General features: G+C 36.2%; 1 protein-coding gene and 1 pseudogene across 2 annotated transcripts; both read left to right on the plus strand.

The window, feature by feature from the left end:
• The first annotated feature begins 956 nt into the window (after positions 1-956).
• On the plus strand, positions 957-6,061 carry LOC112750121 (uncharacterized). 2 transcript variants are annotated; one of them, XM_025798681.3, is made up of 4 exons: positions 957-1,532; positions 2,553-3,081; positions 3,237-3,806; positions 4,532-6,061. In XM_025798681.3, exons 2-4 carry the CDS (start codon positions 2,851-2,853, stop codon positions 5,519-5,521), a joined length of 1,791 nt encoding a protein of 596 aa, XP_025654466.1. In that variant the 5' UTR covers positions 957-1,532; positions 2,553-2,850; the 3' UTR covers positions 5,522-6,061. The 2 variants fall into 2 exon arrangements, with proteins under 2 accessions (XP_025654466.1, XP_025654465.1); XM_025798680.3 differs by having other exon boundaries at positions 957-1,497.
• LOC112748229 (serine carboxypeptidase-like 50) lies at positions 5,760-8,035 on the plus strand (annotated as a pseudogene).
• Positions 8,036-19,573: the final 11,538 nt, after the last annotated feature.

A 19,573-nucleotide genomic window follows, 5' to 3' on the forward strand; every position in this document is an offset into this window, starting at 1 on the left:
TTCTTACTAAACCATGCCATTTTGCTTGCTTTTAAAAAAAAAAAATCGGAGCACACGCGTGAGTCATGCCTACTTTCTCCCAAACCCCCCTCCTTCGTGCGTTTCAGGCTTTCAGCAAAGAAAGGGAATCCAAAACCAAAACCCTTCTTCCAAGTTCCAAGCACACAAAACCAAAACCCTAGCTTCTTCAACGGTTACTGGCTGTCGTCCGTGGTTATCGGCTCCTCCACGACTTCCCTCATCCCTCTGCGGTTGTCTGTTCTAGTTCGGCACGCCATTCATCCTCCCGCGACTTCTCTGTTCGAGCTGCTCGCCGTCGTCTTGTCGCTGTCCTGCTCTCCGTCACGCTCCTCCCTCGTTGAAGGTTAGTGACACTGTTCTGACTTTTGAATGTTTGATTTGAGTGATTTGCATGGTTCTAAAAACGGATCGAACCGGCCGGTCGGACCGATCAATAATAACGATCTGGTCAGGCATGTAAAACCGCTAATAAAACAACTGGTAAAAAGTACTGAACCGTCCAAAAAACGGCCGGTTGGAACGGACTGAAAATCTGCCGGTTGGATTGAAACGACGCCGTTTTAGTGCTTGTTTGTGCGCCATTATTTTGATAAAAAAGATCTTTTTCAATGAAAAAAGATCTTTTTTATTTTTTAGTGTGTTTAAAAAATTTCTAGTAGTAAAAATAAAAACACTAAAAAAATAAAAAATATATTTTTTGACAGTAATTTACATATTTTTTTAAAAGATTTATTTTCTTTAAAAAAAAAAATTTTCATATAATAAATAAATAAAAAATTATTTTATATTGTTATATTTAAATATAATTGATAAATAAAAAGATATTTTTGTATGAGATGCCAAACATAAAATTACTTTTATTTTTTTATGAAATTTTTAAAAAAAAGATAATTCAAAAAAGATATTTTGTTAAAAGTTTACCTAAAAGGTTTATTGAGCCGTTGAGCGGCTGAATCACTCAACCGTGAGCCTCACTTCACTTCTCTTCACTCTCGCTTCTCAAGTCCGTCCGTGTAGCCACTTCCCCCAAGTCTCCAACCCCTGCTCTCTTCTTCTGCGAGCTCGGCCCATCCGTCGTCTTCGTCTTCTCGCCGTCGTCTCCGTCTTCTCGCCGTCGTCTCCATCTTCTCGCCGGAAGAGAAACCCACTAGCAGAACTGCCCCAAGCCCCTTCTCCTCTCATTCCCTCAGCAGAGCTACTACCCTCACTCAACCTCAACCAAAGAGAAACCCTAGTCTCCACCGCCGCAAGGAGTTCGCTACCGCCGTAAGAAGGGGTGACACAAGCCCTAGCCACTAGCCAGCCTTTATCGCCGCCGCCATTCAGCTCACCACCGCCATCCCACCGTCGTTCGGTTGTCCTTCACCGTCCAGTCTGACGCAGCCTCCAATCACTCTGCTCTTTCGGAAGCTTTTTCGCGTCTCGTCGCAGCTCCAATTCGGTGGTCGCCCGTCCTCCGTCCGTCTGCTGCTCGTGGTCGGCGTTCTTGCTCCTTCTCCCTCAATTCAGATGTATTTTTTTTATCTAATTGTTCAGTGTTGTTTATTGTCCATCTTTGTTTGTTCGTCGATTTAGGATTCAGCTGCTGCTAGTGTGGTTGTTCAGATTGAATTGTTGAATGATTACTTGGTTAGCTCTGCTCATTGCTACTGTGTTGTGCTGGACTCTGTTTTGTTGCTTTTTTTTTTGTGCTGTGCTGAAAATTGAAAATAATTTAGCTGAAATTATGCTTATTGCTACTCCTCATTTTTAGTCTTTGAAAGTTTATTAATCTTTGTAAAAATTATGCTGAAATTATGCTCATTGCTACTGCGCAAGTGTTCATTGTTAATCTTTAGAAAAGTTTACTAATCTTTGTTGAAATTATGCTGAAATTATGCTCATTGCTACTGCCCAAGTGTTCATTGTTAATCTTTGAAAAAATTTTATTAATCTTTGTTGAAATTATACTGAAATTATGCTCATTGCTACTGCTAATTGTTAATTTTTGAAATTATGCTGAAATTATGTAGTGCTTTAAATTTAGAAGACGTTTAAGATTTATCTTAAATTAGACTATAATTATGTTTTAGAGTGTTTGTTTATAGTTTACTTGTTATTTTATTGTAAAACGGTTTGTTTGGTTGGACCACGGTTGAACCGGTTGGACCAGTAAACCAGTAGTTAGAGTGGTTCGATGACCGGTCTGGTTCTCAGGACCTTGGTGATTTGTGAATGTGAAATCATTGATTTTGTGTTGTTATGCTGCTGCTGCTGCTGCTGTTTTTTAATTTTTGATGCTGATTGTTCTTGATTTTTGAATGTGAAATCATTTTGTGTTGTTATGCTGCTGCTGCTATTTTTTAATTTTTGTTGCTGATTGTTCTTGATTTCTGAATGTGAAATCATTGATTTTGTGCTGTTACGCTGCTGTTGCTGTTTTTTAGGGTGATTATTTGTTGCTGTTTTTAATTTTTGAATTTTTGTTGATAGATTTTTTGATTATTTGTTGCTGTTTTTTAATGTCATCAAATAAATGAATTAATAACCAGGGAAGAAAAAGCAAACCCTGACAAGCCATTGCAAGAAACACCTTGACAACCCTGAACCGTCATCACTCTCAGTCTCGGTCTCAGTCTCACTCTCTAAGGAGTTCACTGCTACACTCACTCATCACAACGCCAGCACCAACCTCCACCCCTCCACTCAGTCACTCCTCGCCGTCGCCTCCAGTCGTTCGATAGTTTGCCGCCTCTGTTCGCTCTTCGGCCTCTATTCGCCCCTGCTTGCCACTTCTGTGGCACGTTACACACACAAATAATCAAAATCCCTTGACGGTTGGCACCAATCATGGACGAAGAGGAGAAACCTGATTCTCCTCCTCAACCTCTTCCCAACAATGACGAACATTCTAGAAGAAACCGCATCATTGCTAACCTCAAAGACTCTCTCTTGTCTCAGCTCGCCAAATCCAACCCCTCCCTCTCCCTCGAAACACGCCATGTTTCCTCCCTCATTCAGCAGCGTCTCAAGAAGATGTTTCCTTCTTTCCACACCCCCACGCACCCTCCTTATGCATTGGTAGCTCCTTTCCCTTACTTTTTTCCAAATTTTCAATCTTTTTTTTTTATTTTGCTTATTGAGTGTCTTATTTTCTTTGGAATAGAAATGATCATAATGCGTATGCGGTTCTTCTTTCGATTTTAATTTTGCGCCCCCTTATGTGCTTTTTTTAGATGATACATAGGGCAATATCGGAGCTAAATGATAATAAAGGGTCCACTGAAGAAGAAATTTCTAATTTCATTGTAAAGGAGTATGAGGATTTGCCATGGGCACATAAGAAGATTTTGGGTATTCAATTGGAGAAGCTTTGCCAGGATGAGGAGATTGTGTGTAATGAGGGTGGCAGATATGTTCTACAGGCTGATGGTGATGGAATAGATGGTGATCGGAAGGGGAGACAAGAATGTAAGAGTAAGAGGAAGAAGAGAGGAAAGAAGAGAAGTCAGCATAGCATGGATGGAGGTGGAGAGCGAAAGCGGAAAAGAGTAAAAATCTGTGAAGAGATTGAGAAGAGTGATAAGCCTAAAGAGGGAAGAGATGAGGCACAACATCAGGTTTATGATTTAGGTGATGTTAGGACTGATGAGCCAATTAGTGTGGTGAAATGGATGGAAGAGAAGGGCGAAGAAGCACTTGACCAGTCAGCTGAAAGGGTTGGAGAGCAGAATAAATCACAAGGGGCTGGAGTTGTAGAACAATATGTTGAAGCAGAGCCTCTAGCACAGGAGTTACAGGATCAGGTATTATGGTGTTTCTATCATTTTTGGCATCTGCTGTTGGTACTTGATAGTTATCATTCATGTGGTGGAGCTGTTAGTTGTTAGTGCCCTTTTATTGGAGCTCGTTTACTCGTTATATCCAAGAATTTGCTTGATTAGAGAGTTTTAGGAAAGGTTTTTATAAAATAAGTGTCATATCTTTCCTTGCTACAATATTGGGATTTGCTATTCTTTCATTTAATCTAGAAAAGTGAAATTATTTAATAATGTGTACTTGGAGTTAATTTGATGACATTTGAAGCTTTCCTATACAGGACAGTATTGGGGAACAATTGGCATTTTCTTTCGTATATATTTGTGCCGTTCTTTTTGTTTTCAATAAAGGGAAGCTTAGTGCTATAAACTTTCCACTCTGCCCAGAGTTCTTGGAAGGGTTGGATCCACTATGTAGATCTGTATTAGGAAGCTTTACCTTGCATATTCGCGAGAGGCTAATTTAACCCTACTCTGGGTCATTTGGTGACAACCCTTGTCCTTTCCTTGTCAATATTAGAAAGAAACTTTCAGAGAATTTGTTTTATTCTAATTTTTTATCCTTACTAACAATCATCCTTTGTTCCTTAAATTATTCAGAGGAATATAATCTTATGCTTATTTTTTGTTCCATGTAACTATGAGCATGATGATATGCTTTTAAAATTTGTTGTCGGGCATGATGATATGCTTTTAAAATTTGTTGCCAACAGTACTCCATAGTGCACCCAGAAACAATTTGTTCAGAATGTGTACTGTCAGAAGGACAATTGAAACAACAAATGTCTTCTTTGGATGTTCCTGAACAAAAGCAAGATGGGAACTCAGTATCTGGTGATCCTGAGAAGCATTCTCCAAAGCGCCAATGCAGAGGGGGGCACCTGAAATCTAAGCCAGTTGCAGACGATCAAGAGGAGTGCTTTTTACCGTTACGTGACCTTATTCTTGATGCACAAAAGCCCAAGGTAAATATTATCGAGAATCAGTGGCAGTCATCTCCTCAAGTTCAAGTTGCAGGTCAAGGAAAGCACAAGGAACCAACAATGTTTAAAAACACAGCTATGTTAGCTCCTGAGAATGTTCATAATGATCAACCGCTACATGGAAATCAAGGATATGAGAATCCAGTGTCTGGGAATGTTGAGCATCGTCCAGCTAAGCGTCCCAGAGGAAGGCCCCGAAAGTCAGAGACTGATGCAAACAACCCAAGGGAGTATAGTCGTGGCAGAGGCAGAGGCAGAGGCAGAGGTACTGGTAGAGGTCTAGGTCTAGGTCGAGGTAGAGGTCGTGGTCGGGGAAGGCCTCGTAAAATAGATCAAGATGCAAATCATTCTGAGCAGCAATTGCAAACGGATGATCAAGATCAGCAGAATTCTAGTGGTAGGGGTAGAGGTAGAGGTAGAGGCATCAGTGGAGGCAGAGGTGATGGTGTAGGTCGAGGTAGAGGCAAGGGGAGTGGTAGGGGGAGAGGGAGGCCTCGGAAAATAAAGCTAGACACAAACACAAACCAATGTGAGGAGCAGTTACAATCACAAGATCATGCTGAAGGTCTGGTTAACTTAGGTAATCCAATTGAGGACGATAATCAAAGTTTGCAGCAGAAGCAACAACCAGATGGTCAGCAGCAACAAGAGCAAGATCAAGGTTTGGTTTCAGAATCAAAACCTGAATCAGAAGAGGCCTCTAAACCTGCTTTCGGATAGGAACCAGAGGCACTGGTTGAGACTCAATTACAAGCACCTGAACCCCAGGATAATATGGCCTCTTAAACCAGATCCGAGGCAGTCCTAGCTGCTCCTCTATGCTTAGCAACCTCTATGAGGTTGGAACCATGGACTTTCTCTGACAAGTCTCTCACTTTTCGACCCAACTTAGGCGCATGGAACAGTCTTTGCCTTCCTTTTTCTCGACAAAGCAGATCCTGATTGATTTTGCATGTGAATGGAAGTTTGGAATAAGAAGTTAACTCGAGCAATTTTCTTGTGGGATCTGGAGTTTGTCATTCTTGTAGCTGCAGTAGATATTTCAATTAGAGTTTATGGAGTATCACAGTTTATTTCAATCATTTTGTTCCTTGTTTTTTTTTGTGGTAACTTATCCGCATGGTGGATTGTTGATTGTTATAGATATTAGATAACAAAACAAAAGCCAATTGTTCTAATTATTATCCTAGGTGCAAATTGATTGATGTGCATTTTCATGATCATGATATAATTCGAAAAGCAACAGATGTTATGTGCAAATTGATTGTTCGAATAGTTATTCTTCTAGTATTTCATTTTGGGATAAAGCTACTAACACCTATTTAGGGGTGATAATTGATAGGATAGGATAAGATTTAAGCTACACTTTGTTTTTATTTGTAGATTTAAACTCTCAATTTGAATCTAATTTGCATCTTAATTCTCTTAACTTGACCATATTTAATTAAATTTATAAAAAGTAAATTATTTTTATTCAAACATAATATTTAGTCTTTCATATTTTATAATATTAAATATTATTATGTATTATTAGCAAATTAAATTGGTAGCAGCTAACGAGTAATAGCTCAAATGGCATAGTCTTCCCATACTCAATTAAGAGGTTGCGGGTTCGAGTTTCCTATCTTTGGTAAAAAAAAAAAATATAAAATAAATAAATTGGTAGCAAATTATCTGTCCTTACACGCTGTTGACTAGTTGCCAAATCGGTCCGATCGAGTTTGAGCGGAACGAATACCTGTTGGTGTGGGTGGTGCTGGGAATCCTAGCCTTATGTGAAACATTCTCCCTTAGGCCTTAATTGGAGGTGCAGATTCTTTTTCTTTTTCTTTGGCAAAATGATGATTTTTATTTTTTACTTCAATTTCTCTCTTTTCTACGTTAACATAGGTTACTTACAAATATTAATGCGTTAAGGTTAGCTTCCAGTAAGTACCATATCTTCCTCTGCTATCTTCTATGCTTTCTATGAAGCTCATAACTCGACTTTACCTCTCTCCCAAACCTCACTTCTCATTTGGCTCCAAGGTGGCCCCGGATGCTCCTCCATGATTGGCAACTTCTATGAGCTTGGTTGGACCATGGACTCTCACTGATGAATCACCCCTTACACTTCACCCTAACCCCGGTGCTTAGAATAGGATCTTTGGCCTACTCTTTCTTAATAACCCCATCGGTTCTGGATTCAGTGTAGCTGCAATAACACAAGAAATCCCAACTGATCAAAATGGTGTTGCAAAGCATCTCTTTGCTGCTATAACAAGGTTTGTTGAGCATGATCCTATTTTCAAGAACTGTCCTATTTATATTACTGGTGAAAGTTATGCTGGAAAGTATGTTCCTGCTATTGGATACTATATATTGAAGGAGAATTCGCGGCTGCGCGGTTCTAAGAGAGTGAATTTGGCTGGTTTGGCTATTGGAGATGGGTTGACTGACCCTGTTACACAAGTGGTTACTCATGCTGTTAATGCTTATTATATTGGTTTGATCAATGAGAGGTAGAGGAATGAGTTGGAGAAGGATCAATTGAAAGCGGTTAGGTTTGCGAAAGTTGAGGAATGTAACAGGGTTGGCTACTTTGTTTGATTACACAAGGAAAAAGCCGTATGGCGATGATGTAGTTGATAAATTCTTGAACAATGTGAAAGCTAAGAAGGCCTTAGGGGTAAACAATGAGTCACTTGTGTTTGAAGGATGCAGCGATGTGGTTGGCGCGTGTTACATGCTGATGTGATGAAGAGTGTGAAGTACATGGTCGAGGATTTGGTGAGGAACACTAGGGTGTTGTTATATCAAGGTCAGCATGATATTCAGGATGGAGTGGTTCAGGTCGAGGCGTGGGTGAAGACGAAGAAGTGGGAAGAGATTGAGGATTTTTTGAATGCAGAGAGGAAGATATGGAAGGTGAACGGAGAGCTTGCTGGCTATGTCCAACAATGGAAGTCACTCACTAATGTTGTGGTGTTAGGGGCAGGGCATCTTTTACCATCTGATCAACCTATGACATCTCAAGCAATGATTGAAGATTGGGTCCTTGAAAAAGGTTTGTTTCAAAGTTTGTAACATCATGAAAATGTGTCAAGAAAATCATTGTGATTGAAGTATTGAACCATAAGTGTTGTAGTTTCGTTAGCAGGAACTGAACAACTCTTGGTTTAGGGACAACTTCCACTTCTTTATGTACCAATAAAAAAGTTAACTTTGTGATTTAAGTTGCCTATTGGAAGTGAATTTCTTGTTGGCTTAGTTATTATTTATGCTTCTATAGTAGTCATTTTGCTGAAACAAATCACATTTTCATCCTTAACAACATCTGTAGAAACTGCATGAATATAATTATAAATGTGTGCAACTTATTGCAGCAAAGTTAATGCTCCATATTCTTTGATCGCTTTGGATTGTAACCGTTTATGTAGTAGCGCTATATATATTCAATTCATTTATGGTTTCATACAAAATTACAAACTTCCCAAGTACTGAATTGGGTTCACTACTTCCTCCAACATTTCTCAGAGATCTTTAGACACGCAATTGCACAATTTGTTCAGTGCCAAATTGAGAATATCAAAATTATTCTGCTTGATTGAACTTGTATAAAAGAAAAGTTAATAAACTAGTTAATTTACATTATTTAATTCTTTAAGGTGTGTTTGGTACTATGTAAGTATATATAAATTGAAAATAAAGGGATACTTTAGCATAAAAATATATTTAGACAAAAAGATATGTACAAATAAAAAATAATTTAGGACAAACTACTAATTAGCATTAAAATGACTAAATTTTTTGTATCATGGGATCTTAGAGAACCTACAGCTGTAGAAAAATAGATTTCCTGTTTTAACACAAGTGTAATTTTTTTTTTTGGAAATGTAACACAAGTGTAATTGGAAATTGCTTTATGCATTGGAAGAACAATACTTTTAGTGCTTGCTCACCGGATATGAGAATTCTTTTGAAGAGGGACTTAGAATGACAAATAAATTGATGCCAAGTATCATTAAGCATTTGAAAAAATATTAAAATAACTTTGAATTAAAATTTAAAAGTAAACGTTGTGACAGATACTTTCACTCTTTTAGTAATAATAAAGTTCATTATTACTCTGTAAATACTACTTACACTTAGCTTCAATTTACACAAGTTCTTCTAAAATTCTCTAATATTTTTCCAAAATAAAAATTATTCATATTTTGGTTGCCATTCAAATAAAAGATCCAAATTCAAAATCAATTCAACCCCTTTTTTTTAGTTACCTGAAAATTTTCTTAAAATTCAAAATACCCAATAGACTCAACTTTCAAATTTAAAAAATCCAAATCAAAATTTTTCAACACCAAATACATTTTAAAATTCAAACACACAAAACCTTTGTAATTTTAATTTTCAAATTTTTTTGTTATATAGTCAATTACTTATTTTCCAACCACAATCAAAATTCACAAACACTTCATTATTCATTCCCAATTATGTTTAACTCTGATAAAAAAATATAATCTCAATGTCCCTGCTTAACCATGTTAAACACATATGTCAATTTTATAATAGATGTTGTCAATTGTAATATTTAACTTTATTTTTCTTTATATTAAATAATATTGCTAATTAATTAAGACTCGGATTATATATTGTTATTAATTATGAAATTAAATTTGTTTTTCTTGTATATGACTAATGTTTCATTGTAATTTATTTTTAAATCTGTAAATTTAAATAATATTACTACAAAAATAGCTGTCATTTTTGTCCAAACTAAATTTCGAATAACATATTATAACACATTATAAAAAGAATTAGCAACTAAATTAATATATTTTTATTTCAATTAATTAAATATGGTAAGACTATAATAAAATTGGTCTGTAATACAAAGAAACACAATAAAAATTAAAGTTGGTCCTTTCTATTAGAGAAGAAAGAAAAATCTTTAGTCCCTATTCTCTTTTATGATGAAAAAGCTCATATAATTTTTTTTATGATATATGAGCTATAAATGGATATTTAAAAAGTTTCTCATTTGGTGTGCTCTTAGATAAGAGACTAATAATTTTTTCTTCCAAAACTAATTCATATAGTATTTTCATAAATAGAATTTTATCCTTCAAAAATTTGGATGACTAGACCGACATTAGATTTATGGACATGGATTCCATGCGCCGTGCGTGTTTAGCTGACCAGTGCGCATAGCACTTATCTTTGGTTGATCGGTGCGCCTGTTGACGAGGGCCATCGGATCTTTTTTGTTTTTTTATCCAACAGTAGAGATTACCCTGTTACTTGTCTCTTTTGATTGGCTAGTGAATACCTTTTGTAGGTTTTGTGTCAGAAAGGTCACTTTAAAAAATTTGATTTCTTGGTGGTTATTGTTGTTAGATCTAAAATCTATCTGAGTTAATATAGCAAAAATTTATAAATTTGTAAGCTAAAATTAATTAGAGTTAAGTATTATGTTTTATGTTAAACTAAATGACGATGAAGTAGTTAAGTATTATGTTTTATGTTAAACTAAATGACGATGAAGTTGGATTGGGAAGGAGATGCATCTTGGACGTTGTCTGTCGCCTAGAATAAATGCTTTGATGTTTCTGTTTCCGTCACTGACCATCATTCGAGTTGCAGGAAGTTTTTCCCCATGGAATCACAGTGCAAAGTTGTCGACTCTGTGAATGGCGCATTTGCCGCAATTCATGCATTCGGAGGATGACGCAACGTTAGTGTCATCATCGGAATGGGACTCGATCCTCAATGGATGACAAGGAGTGTTATTTTGGGTAGATGTTTGGCTTTTCTGGAGACGTTCAACAACAAAGGATCGAAGCAGCATGGAGATGGTTGGCGAGAGACTGATGAAGAGAGGCTGAAGATATTTCGGGTTGGACGGGTCATTTTGGCACAAGTAGGGTTGGACTTGGTTGCATCCAATACCTATCTGAAAAAAACAATGGACCTGCATAGTATCTTTTTTTTTTATATGGAGATGTATGTTTTTTCAGAAATGAATGTTGTGCTCATGGGTTGGGTTATTAATAATGTTATTAAAACTTGACCAATCCTTTAGTATGGTCAAAAAAAAAATCTCACATGCTTGAACAAAGAAGAGAAAAACCAAAATAGTTATTGCATGTATAATTATTAGTTGAACAATTTAATAGCAGTATTAAATTACTGTCGGATATGATAATTAAATATTCTATAAAACCAACTTAGCTGATTAATGCAAGATTTTATGATGTGTACACTAAAAATTGATGATAGTGTATAAAATGAATAAAAAATTTGAATAATGAACATGCATATATGTACCAATTGAATATGAAATTGTATTCATACAATATAATTGGTTTAGAGATTCTTTAGTTGTCATTTAAAATTTAGCATTTGGAAAGGATTTTTAAGGATTTATTATTATTTAATTGCACTAATTGGTTTATTATAACCTCAGAGAGAAGTACTTTGAAATTTGTTTAAACCAGTCCGTTTGTATTCTTTGTTGATCCAAGAAATTTAAATGGAAAGTGTATCTCTTTTGTAATTGGACATAATATTAGGATATGCTAAAAAAGATAATATGATGACATTCCTTTGTTTGATTATCTAGTGTAAAATGATGGTATGTTAAAAAATATATAATTTTTATTGGGAGGAACCCGTAAATATTCTTGCAATCAAACGCGTTGCTTATGCTAATGTAGGACACGACACAATGTTAACAGTTAACCGCATATGGATTAAACAATGTGAAATGAATATATACTGACTACTCAGCATAGAATATTAATCTTCTGAATCAAAATAAAAATAACAAAAAGTTTCTTCTTTCTTGTTGTGGTGTAATACTAGTTACTTTACCCAGAAAGGAAGGATAAACTGATAAACAGGTTTATGATAACGCACACGTAAATTGTTGCCGATATGCGTTAACCGCTTATATGACTTTAGACGTGTGTTTTATATTGGTTGATATAAATAGAGATCTGAGTTATGAGTAATTTAAAACAATTCAAGATAAACAGACTTTAAGAACGAACCGATGAAAGTAGATATAATTATCGTGACAAAGTTTTAAGTAGCATTCCTAAAAATCAAAAGGGCGACTAAACAAACTAAGCAAATAAATTGTTCATATTGGCCTCGATGGAAAACAACATAACATAAACATATCAAACATATGCACCAAGTCAAATACCTCCGACACCATCTTGATTCTACCCGGCGGGCTCCTGATCGTTGGAGCTATGTGACGTTTGCTTCGCTTGAACACTAGCCCCACCGAGCAAGACTTTATGCTTGTCTTCCAAAGCATCGACCTTGTGTGCCAGTTCACACCACTTTGCCACCTCATGCTGTTCCCGATGACGAAGCTTGGCGATCTGCGCCATCAATTCATTTGCGTTGTCATCCATTTGGCGAACTGTCATTTCATTCTTGTGCCGTGCCATGCGCAACATTATTTCCAGCAGTTGTAGTGCCTTCTCCCCTTCCTCCACTTGTATCTCCTTTGCTTTCAACTTGACGTCGACGGTCAACTGCCCCACCTTCACCACTCTGAGTTGTTTTGTGGTTGTTTGACGTTTAGCCTTCAAATTCTCCTCCCTTTTGACTAATGCGGTCTCAACTAGGTCACAGTCTGTGCATTTTTCATCTCTACGGATGATGTCGATCAGATCGGCGATCAATAGTTCTGCGAGGACGTCAGCACTAATGTTGTGGTCCATGACAGATTCCTGCGACATTCTCTCAGAAGAAGACGGCGATGCGAGGCCGACAACGACGACGATTCAAGCAACAATTCTGCTTTTAGCGACGATGGTTCTCCTCGGGGTGGGTCGATGTCAGGCGCGCGATGTCAATTCTACCTTCTGAGGTGACGTTGAGAGTGAGAAGTGGAAGCCGCGAGAGGAGATGAGTGTGGCAAAGAGAAGGAGAGGGAGAAGGAGAGTTAGAGAGTTGAGAGAAGGAGTGACGTCAGAGAAGAACTGAAGAAGGGTTAGGAGAGATGGGGTTTGTCCATATATATATATATAGGTGATATTTTTTACATTTCTTATGCATTTACTGTGCATTACTAGTGGAAAGTTGTTTTGTATTTTTTTTGTAATTAGCATGTTTTAATTTTTTTTAATCTAACATTTAAGTTTTCAAAATATAAAATAATATCTTTTAACATGTGTAAATAATTTTTATCTTTTATTTTTGGAAAAATAAAAGATTAATTTAAACTACGCCGGTGAACAATAAAAAAGCAAAACATGACAGTTATTTTGTGAGTAATTAAAATAAACAATTAAAGTATGAATAATAGAATATTAAAGTCGATTAAACCATTTAGTAGATGAACAGTCGAACAGAAGCATTAAATTATTGCTTTATTAAACCAAAGTAGTTAAATAGGATAGAACAGAAGTATTATATGTGTTCATGGAAGTAGCTAAATAGGATAGATATGACACGTTTTTAATTAATATAATATATACTATTGCGATAAGTTTAAATTATAATAATAATATAATATTCTGTGCTTTTATTAATATCAGTTTTACCTTGAAGCATTGGTAAAGGAACAAAATGTCTAGGAAAACGTGTACCCCCTAATGCCAGTATATTTAAAAGAAAAATGCTAGGAGTGTCCATTAAAAATTTTAAAAAGATATAATAGGGACAAACTGAACGCATCTTTGGCGGTCATCTCTCCCCTTGATATTCACCAATAATCCCCCACCAAGTTCTTGCAAATGGCTAGAACTTCCAAGAGGAATAGAAAAAAGGGAACGTATTCGTCGAGTACGAATGTCCGCTGCATCTTTTTCCTCGTGACATATGGTTGAGGATTGCCACGATGGTTGCATCAAATTCGATTTAGAATTTGTTCAACATGCAGGCGACTTGCAAGGTGTATCTGGATGCAGCAAATTCTGACGCTGTATACAAGCATGCGATGATGTGGTATATACCATTAATGTCTTTTTATTTTACTTTGACCAGCCTGAAAGGAGGTTCCTTGATTGCTACGTGGAAGCAGAAAATTCGAATTCTATACTCCAGCAGGGGTTGACGAAGTATTTCTAGATTTTCTGCCGTGACCTTGGAATGGACCTTCTTGCTCGGGCCTCAACAGAGGGCAGAGTTGAAGCCGGTTACTTGTGTGCCATGCTGCTACTGTGTGATCATGAAGACGAAGTACAAAGGGATGTTGAAATGTTTGAAGTTATCCGTACTTCTGGGGAGGTTGAAAGGTGCAGGGAGGTGTTCACAGATATTTTCTAGGAGCGGTGGGTGGATGAGTGACCTTCAGATTCGGAACAGCCCATGGCTTGTCGGTCCACCAATTGCACTACCCGCGGGACTATGGGTGATGTGCAGGATGTGTCCGTTATCTCATGTATGCACTACCTGGATGATTACAAGGTCATGGTCTTCTTGGAAATGTTTACATTTTCATGAACGTGGCTGTTTACCACTCTTAGTAATCTGCCCCTGAATATGTTGTTGGGAATTTATGTTTATGTTATCTGCCAATTCAATATCTAGCAATGTATGCTGTTTTGTTATGAACGATTATCCTTCCTTAACATGTGAACGATGTTTTGATTGTGTATCTACTTTTGTGTGTGAAAAAATATCAGTTTGATATGGTAAATTGACATGATTAAAATGCATGGTTGTTCATCGTCAATCGAAAAAATCTTTTATAACTTAGTTTATATTGTTAACCAGCTGTAAACTAACTATTGAATTAATTAATATAATGGACATATACGAATTAATAGATTTATAAATAAACACTCATGCCAGGATTGAAAATCTCTCTATTCAAAGTATATCGACTACGATGGATAGCATAGAGCAAGCAATAAATACATATCCTAGAATCTAGGCCTAATTATGCCTTCATGTGGGATGCGTTCTTGTGGAGTTGGATTTGACAACAATTTTTATATTACTGATGTGATGGTTGAATAGATAAATGAGTGTTTAATTAGCCTTTTGATATCCTTTTTTGCTTGGAATTGTGTAATAATTTAGGATGTGACAGTAATTTTAGATAGAATTGGTAACTTGGAAAGGTAATAGGAAGTGATGAAAAGGGATAATTTAAACATTCGGAATGAAAATTTATTTTATAAATAAGTATTGAATATGAAATGAGAAAACACATGAATTACAATTTTTTCGGAAAAAGAAAATGTTGGTATCAACAAATATCAACTGTATGTTTACTATTGATATATGAACAACCCTAAACCACGATGCACAAAATGTCTTTTCAAACCAAAATTATGCCAACCTCGAAATACGCATTTTATGTATGTTTATAAAAGATATAACATATTTTATACAAACAGAAATACTGTACCATAATATGTGTTTACTTAGGAGTGTTCGAGTGAAAAAAAAAGGTAGTAAACATTGCATGCATGGCTTACTCATAAGTGCTCTGATGAAGAAAAACATCAAATATTCCATGCATGACCTTGGTCAACTTTTTCAAATTCTCCCAGTGGTCAAAATTTGTGGGAATTTATTATTATACAATGAATTTGAATAGCTTGCCACTTCGGTTGATATTGAATATATTAAAATTTTAGTAATTTATTTCATTCGACTATTGAACAACATATAAAAAAGAGAGAAATAAGCAACTGGCATAAAACTTGTCTCACGATATATATAATTAAAGAATACATATATTAGAAAAATAAGAATTATCTTGCATAATAAAAGGAAAGCTGAACCTAATCCTAGTAGAAGAGGTTGACAAACAGTATCAACTCGTATTCAGCACGACAATGTATGCGCAGAACGTGACAAGCACCTCCATCACCGTCGTTTATGTGCCACTCTCTTCCATGGCGTTGATAATGGTAAATAGCACCCATGTTGCTACAGCTTGGGCATGTATGTGAAACACAGACTTGATTTTCTCCATTTAGTATAGGCACACGACGTTGAGTTGTCCGCGAATGTTTAAAAACCTCTCGGAATCCCACTTTGCAGATTGTTAGTGCATCAGATGCCTCAAGTGCACGAAATGTTTTGATTCCCTTTTTCTTTGCCTCGTCGTTGTTGTTACGAAGCATCAGCATCATTGAAAGTGCGTATTGGGTGACCATATGGCCGTGGGGTACAGTAGTGTGCCGCATTTTCATCCCCGCATGACGACGCTGTCGAATGAAGAGCTCTTCCACATCAGCCCGAAATAGAATGTCCAGGTGTTCGCTCTGCGTGCATTGCTGTAAGATGTTTTTTGCCTACCAGTCTCGACAATACGAGCTCCACTAAATTTGCTGTGTATATGGAATCGAGGCGCGTTGGTACACAATATCCTCCTCCCCTGCATTGCGCGCAGTGGTACACGACATCCTGAGACTGTACAAGTCCTGATGCTGATTGTCTGGTAGGGGAAATGAAAGGGGAAATTGGTATAGGGAGGCGAATACACAACGGACTAATTAGTTCTGCCAAGGGTTGTTGTTTATGGTATCTTTATAGGTACTCGGCGCCGTATCGGAAGGTGTCACATCGATTGTGTCCCGTGACCTCTTCACTCCCCCTTACACGCGACTTCTTTAGCAAGCATGTCTCTTTGTTTTCTCTTTTTTTATTTTTTAGTGCGAATACTCTTAAATAATAATTTAATATCATGTATGTATATTTAAAAATGAACAATGTAAAAGGTGATACCTACTTACCAAAAAAGGTTATAAATCAATATTTAATTAACAAATATATAAATAAATAATATTTAAAAAATTAAAACGTACTACAAAATGCAAGTTAGATAACGATACCTAAGCTGCTGTAAAATAAATTATGGAGAAATGGTACCCAATCCTTACTCAGTGAAAGTTTTTCTCTTTTTATTTATTTCGAATTTGTGATTGAGAGCTTTTAGGGTCCTTTTTTTCATTTGTTTGTTTTTAGTTTTCTGGTTTTAGTTATTTTTGTATTGTTATATCTAATTAGTACAGGTATGAACAGGCACGGACCTACCTATTCATTTTCCCCCTTTAAATTTGTGTTTTTAGAAAAAGAAGTATATATATATATATCTTTGTTGTGATGTGTATTTGTTCCTATATTAAAAAAAATTATTTATGCGTTAAAAATTTTTAGGGTGTTTGCTGTTATTTAGGGTGATTATTTGTTGCTATTTTTTAATTTTTAAATTTTTGCTGATAGATTTTTTTGATTTTTCGTTGATGTTTTTTAATGTCATCAAATTAAATGAATTAATACCCATGGAAGAAAAAGCAACCTTGACAAGCCATTGCAAGAAACACCTTGACAACCCTGAACCCTCATCACTCTCAGTCTCAGTCTTACTCTCAAAGGATGTTCACTGCTACACTCACTCATCACAACACCAAGACCATCCTCCACCCCTCCACTCAATCACTCATCACCGTCTCCTTCGGTCGTTCGGTAGTTCGTCGCCTCTGTTTGCTCTTCGGCCTCTATTCGCCCCTGCTTGCCACTTCTATGTCACTTTACACACACACAAATAATCAAAGTCCCTTGACGGTTGGCACCAATCATGGACGAAGAGGAGAAACCTCATTCTCCTCCTCAACCCCTTCCCAATGATGACGAACATTCTAGAAGAAACCGCATCATTGCTAACCTCAAAGACTCTCGTCTCAGCTCGCCATATCCAACTCCTTCCTTTCCCTCGAAAAATGCCATATTTCCTCCCTCATTTAGCAGCGTCTCAAGAAGATGTTTCCGTCTTTCCACACCCCACGCACCCTCCTTATGCATTGGTTGCTCCTTTCCCTTACTTTTCTCCAAATTTTCAATCTTTTTTTTATTTTGCTTATTGAGTGTATTATTTTCTTTGGAATTGAAAAGATCATAATGCATATGCGGTTTTTCTATCGATTTTAATTTTGCGCTCCTTATGTGCTTTTTTTAGATGATACATAGGGCAATATCGGAGCTAAATGAGAATAAAGGGTCCACTGAAGAAGAAATTTCTAATTTCATTGTAAAGGAATATGAGGATTTGCCATGGGCACATAAGAAGATTTTGGGTATTCAATTGGAGAAGCTTTGCCAGGATGAAGAGATTGTGTGTAATGAAGGTGGCAGATATGTTCTACAGGCTGATGGTGATCGGAAGGGGAGACAGGAATGTAAGAGTAAGAGGAAGAAGAGAAGTCAGCATAGCCCTATGGTTACCTAGCATAACCCTTTATGGTTCCATGGGTGATGTGCAGGATGTGTCTGTTATCTCGTCTGTGCACTACCTGGATGATTACAATGTCAGGGTCTTCTTGAAAATGTTTAAATTTTCATGAACGTGGTTGTTTACCACTCTCAGTAATCTACACCCGAATATGTTGTTGGAAAATTATGTTTATGTTATCTGCCAATTCAATAGCTAGCAATGTATGCTATTTTGTTATGAATGATTATCCTTCCTTAACATGTGGACGATGTTTTGATTGTGTATTTACTTTTGTGTGTGAAAAAATATTAGTTTGATATGGTAAATTGACATGATTAAAATGCATGGTTGTTCATCGTCAATTGAAAAAATCTTTATAACTTAGTTTATATTGGTAACCAGCCGTGAACTGACTATTGAACTAATTAATATAATGGACATATATGAATTAATATATTTATAAATAAACACTTATGCCAAGATTGAAAATCTCTCTATTCAAAGTATATCGACTACGATGGATAGCATAGTGCAAGCAATAAATACATATCCTAGAACCTAGGCCTTATTATGCCTTCATGTGGGATGCGTTCCTGTGGAGTGGTATTTGACAACAATTTTTATATTACTGATGTGATGGTTGAATAGACATAAGAGTGTTTAATTAACCTTTTGATATCCATTTTTGCTTGGGATTGTGTAATAATTTAGGATGTGATAAAAAGGGATAATTTAAGCATTCGGAATGAAAATTTATTTTATAAATAAGTATTGAATATGAAATGAGAAAACACATGAATTACAATTTTTTCGGAAAAAGAAAATGTTGTATAACAAATATCAACTGTATGTTTACTATCGATATATGAACAACCCCAAACCGCGAAGCACAAAATGTCTTTTCAAACCAAAATTATGCCAACCACGAAATACGTATTTTATGTATGTTTAAAAAATATATAACATATTTTATACAAACAGAAATACTGTACCATAATAGGTGTTTACTTAGGAGTGTTCAAGTGAAAAAAAATAGTAAATATTGCATGCATTGCTTACTCATCAGTGTTCGGACGAAGAAAAACATCAAATATTCCGTGCATGACCTTGGTCAACTTTTTCAAATTCTCCCAGTGGTCAAAGTTTGTGGGGATTTATTATTATACAATGAATTTAATAGATTGCCACTTCAGTTGATATTAAATATATTGAAATTTTAGTAATTTATTTCATTTGACTATTGAACAACATAAAAAAAGAGAGAAATAATTAACGGGCATAAAACTTTTCTGACGATATATATAATTACAGAATACATATATTAGAAAAATAAGAGTTATCTTGCATAATAAAAGGAAAGTTGAACCTAATCCTAGTAGAAGAGGTTGAAAAACAGTATCAACTCATAGTCCGTGACAATGTATGCGCGGAACGTGACAAGCACCTCCATCACCGTCGTTCATGTGGCACTCTCTCCCTTGACGTTGATAGTGGTAAATAGCACCCTTGTTGCCATGGCTTGGGTATGTATGCAAAACACAGGCTTGATTTTTCCATTTAGTATATGCACACGATGTTGGGTTGTCCACGATTGTTTAATA

The sequence above is a fragment of the Arachis hypogaea genome, chromosome 15 (genome assembly GCF_003086295.3).
Source record: "Arachis hypogaea cultivar Tifrunner chromosome 15, arahy.Tifrunner.gnm2.J5K5, whole genome shotgun sequence".
In the NCBI taxonomy this organism is placed as follows: Eukaryota; Viridiplantae; Streptophyta; class Magnoliopsida; order Fabales; family Fabaceae; genus Arachis; species Arachis hypogaea.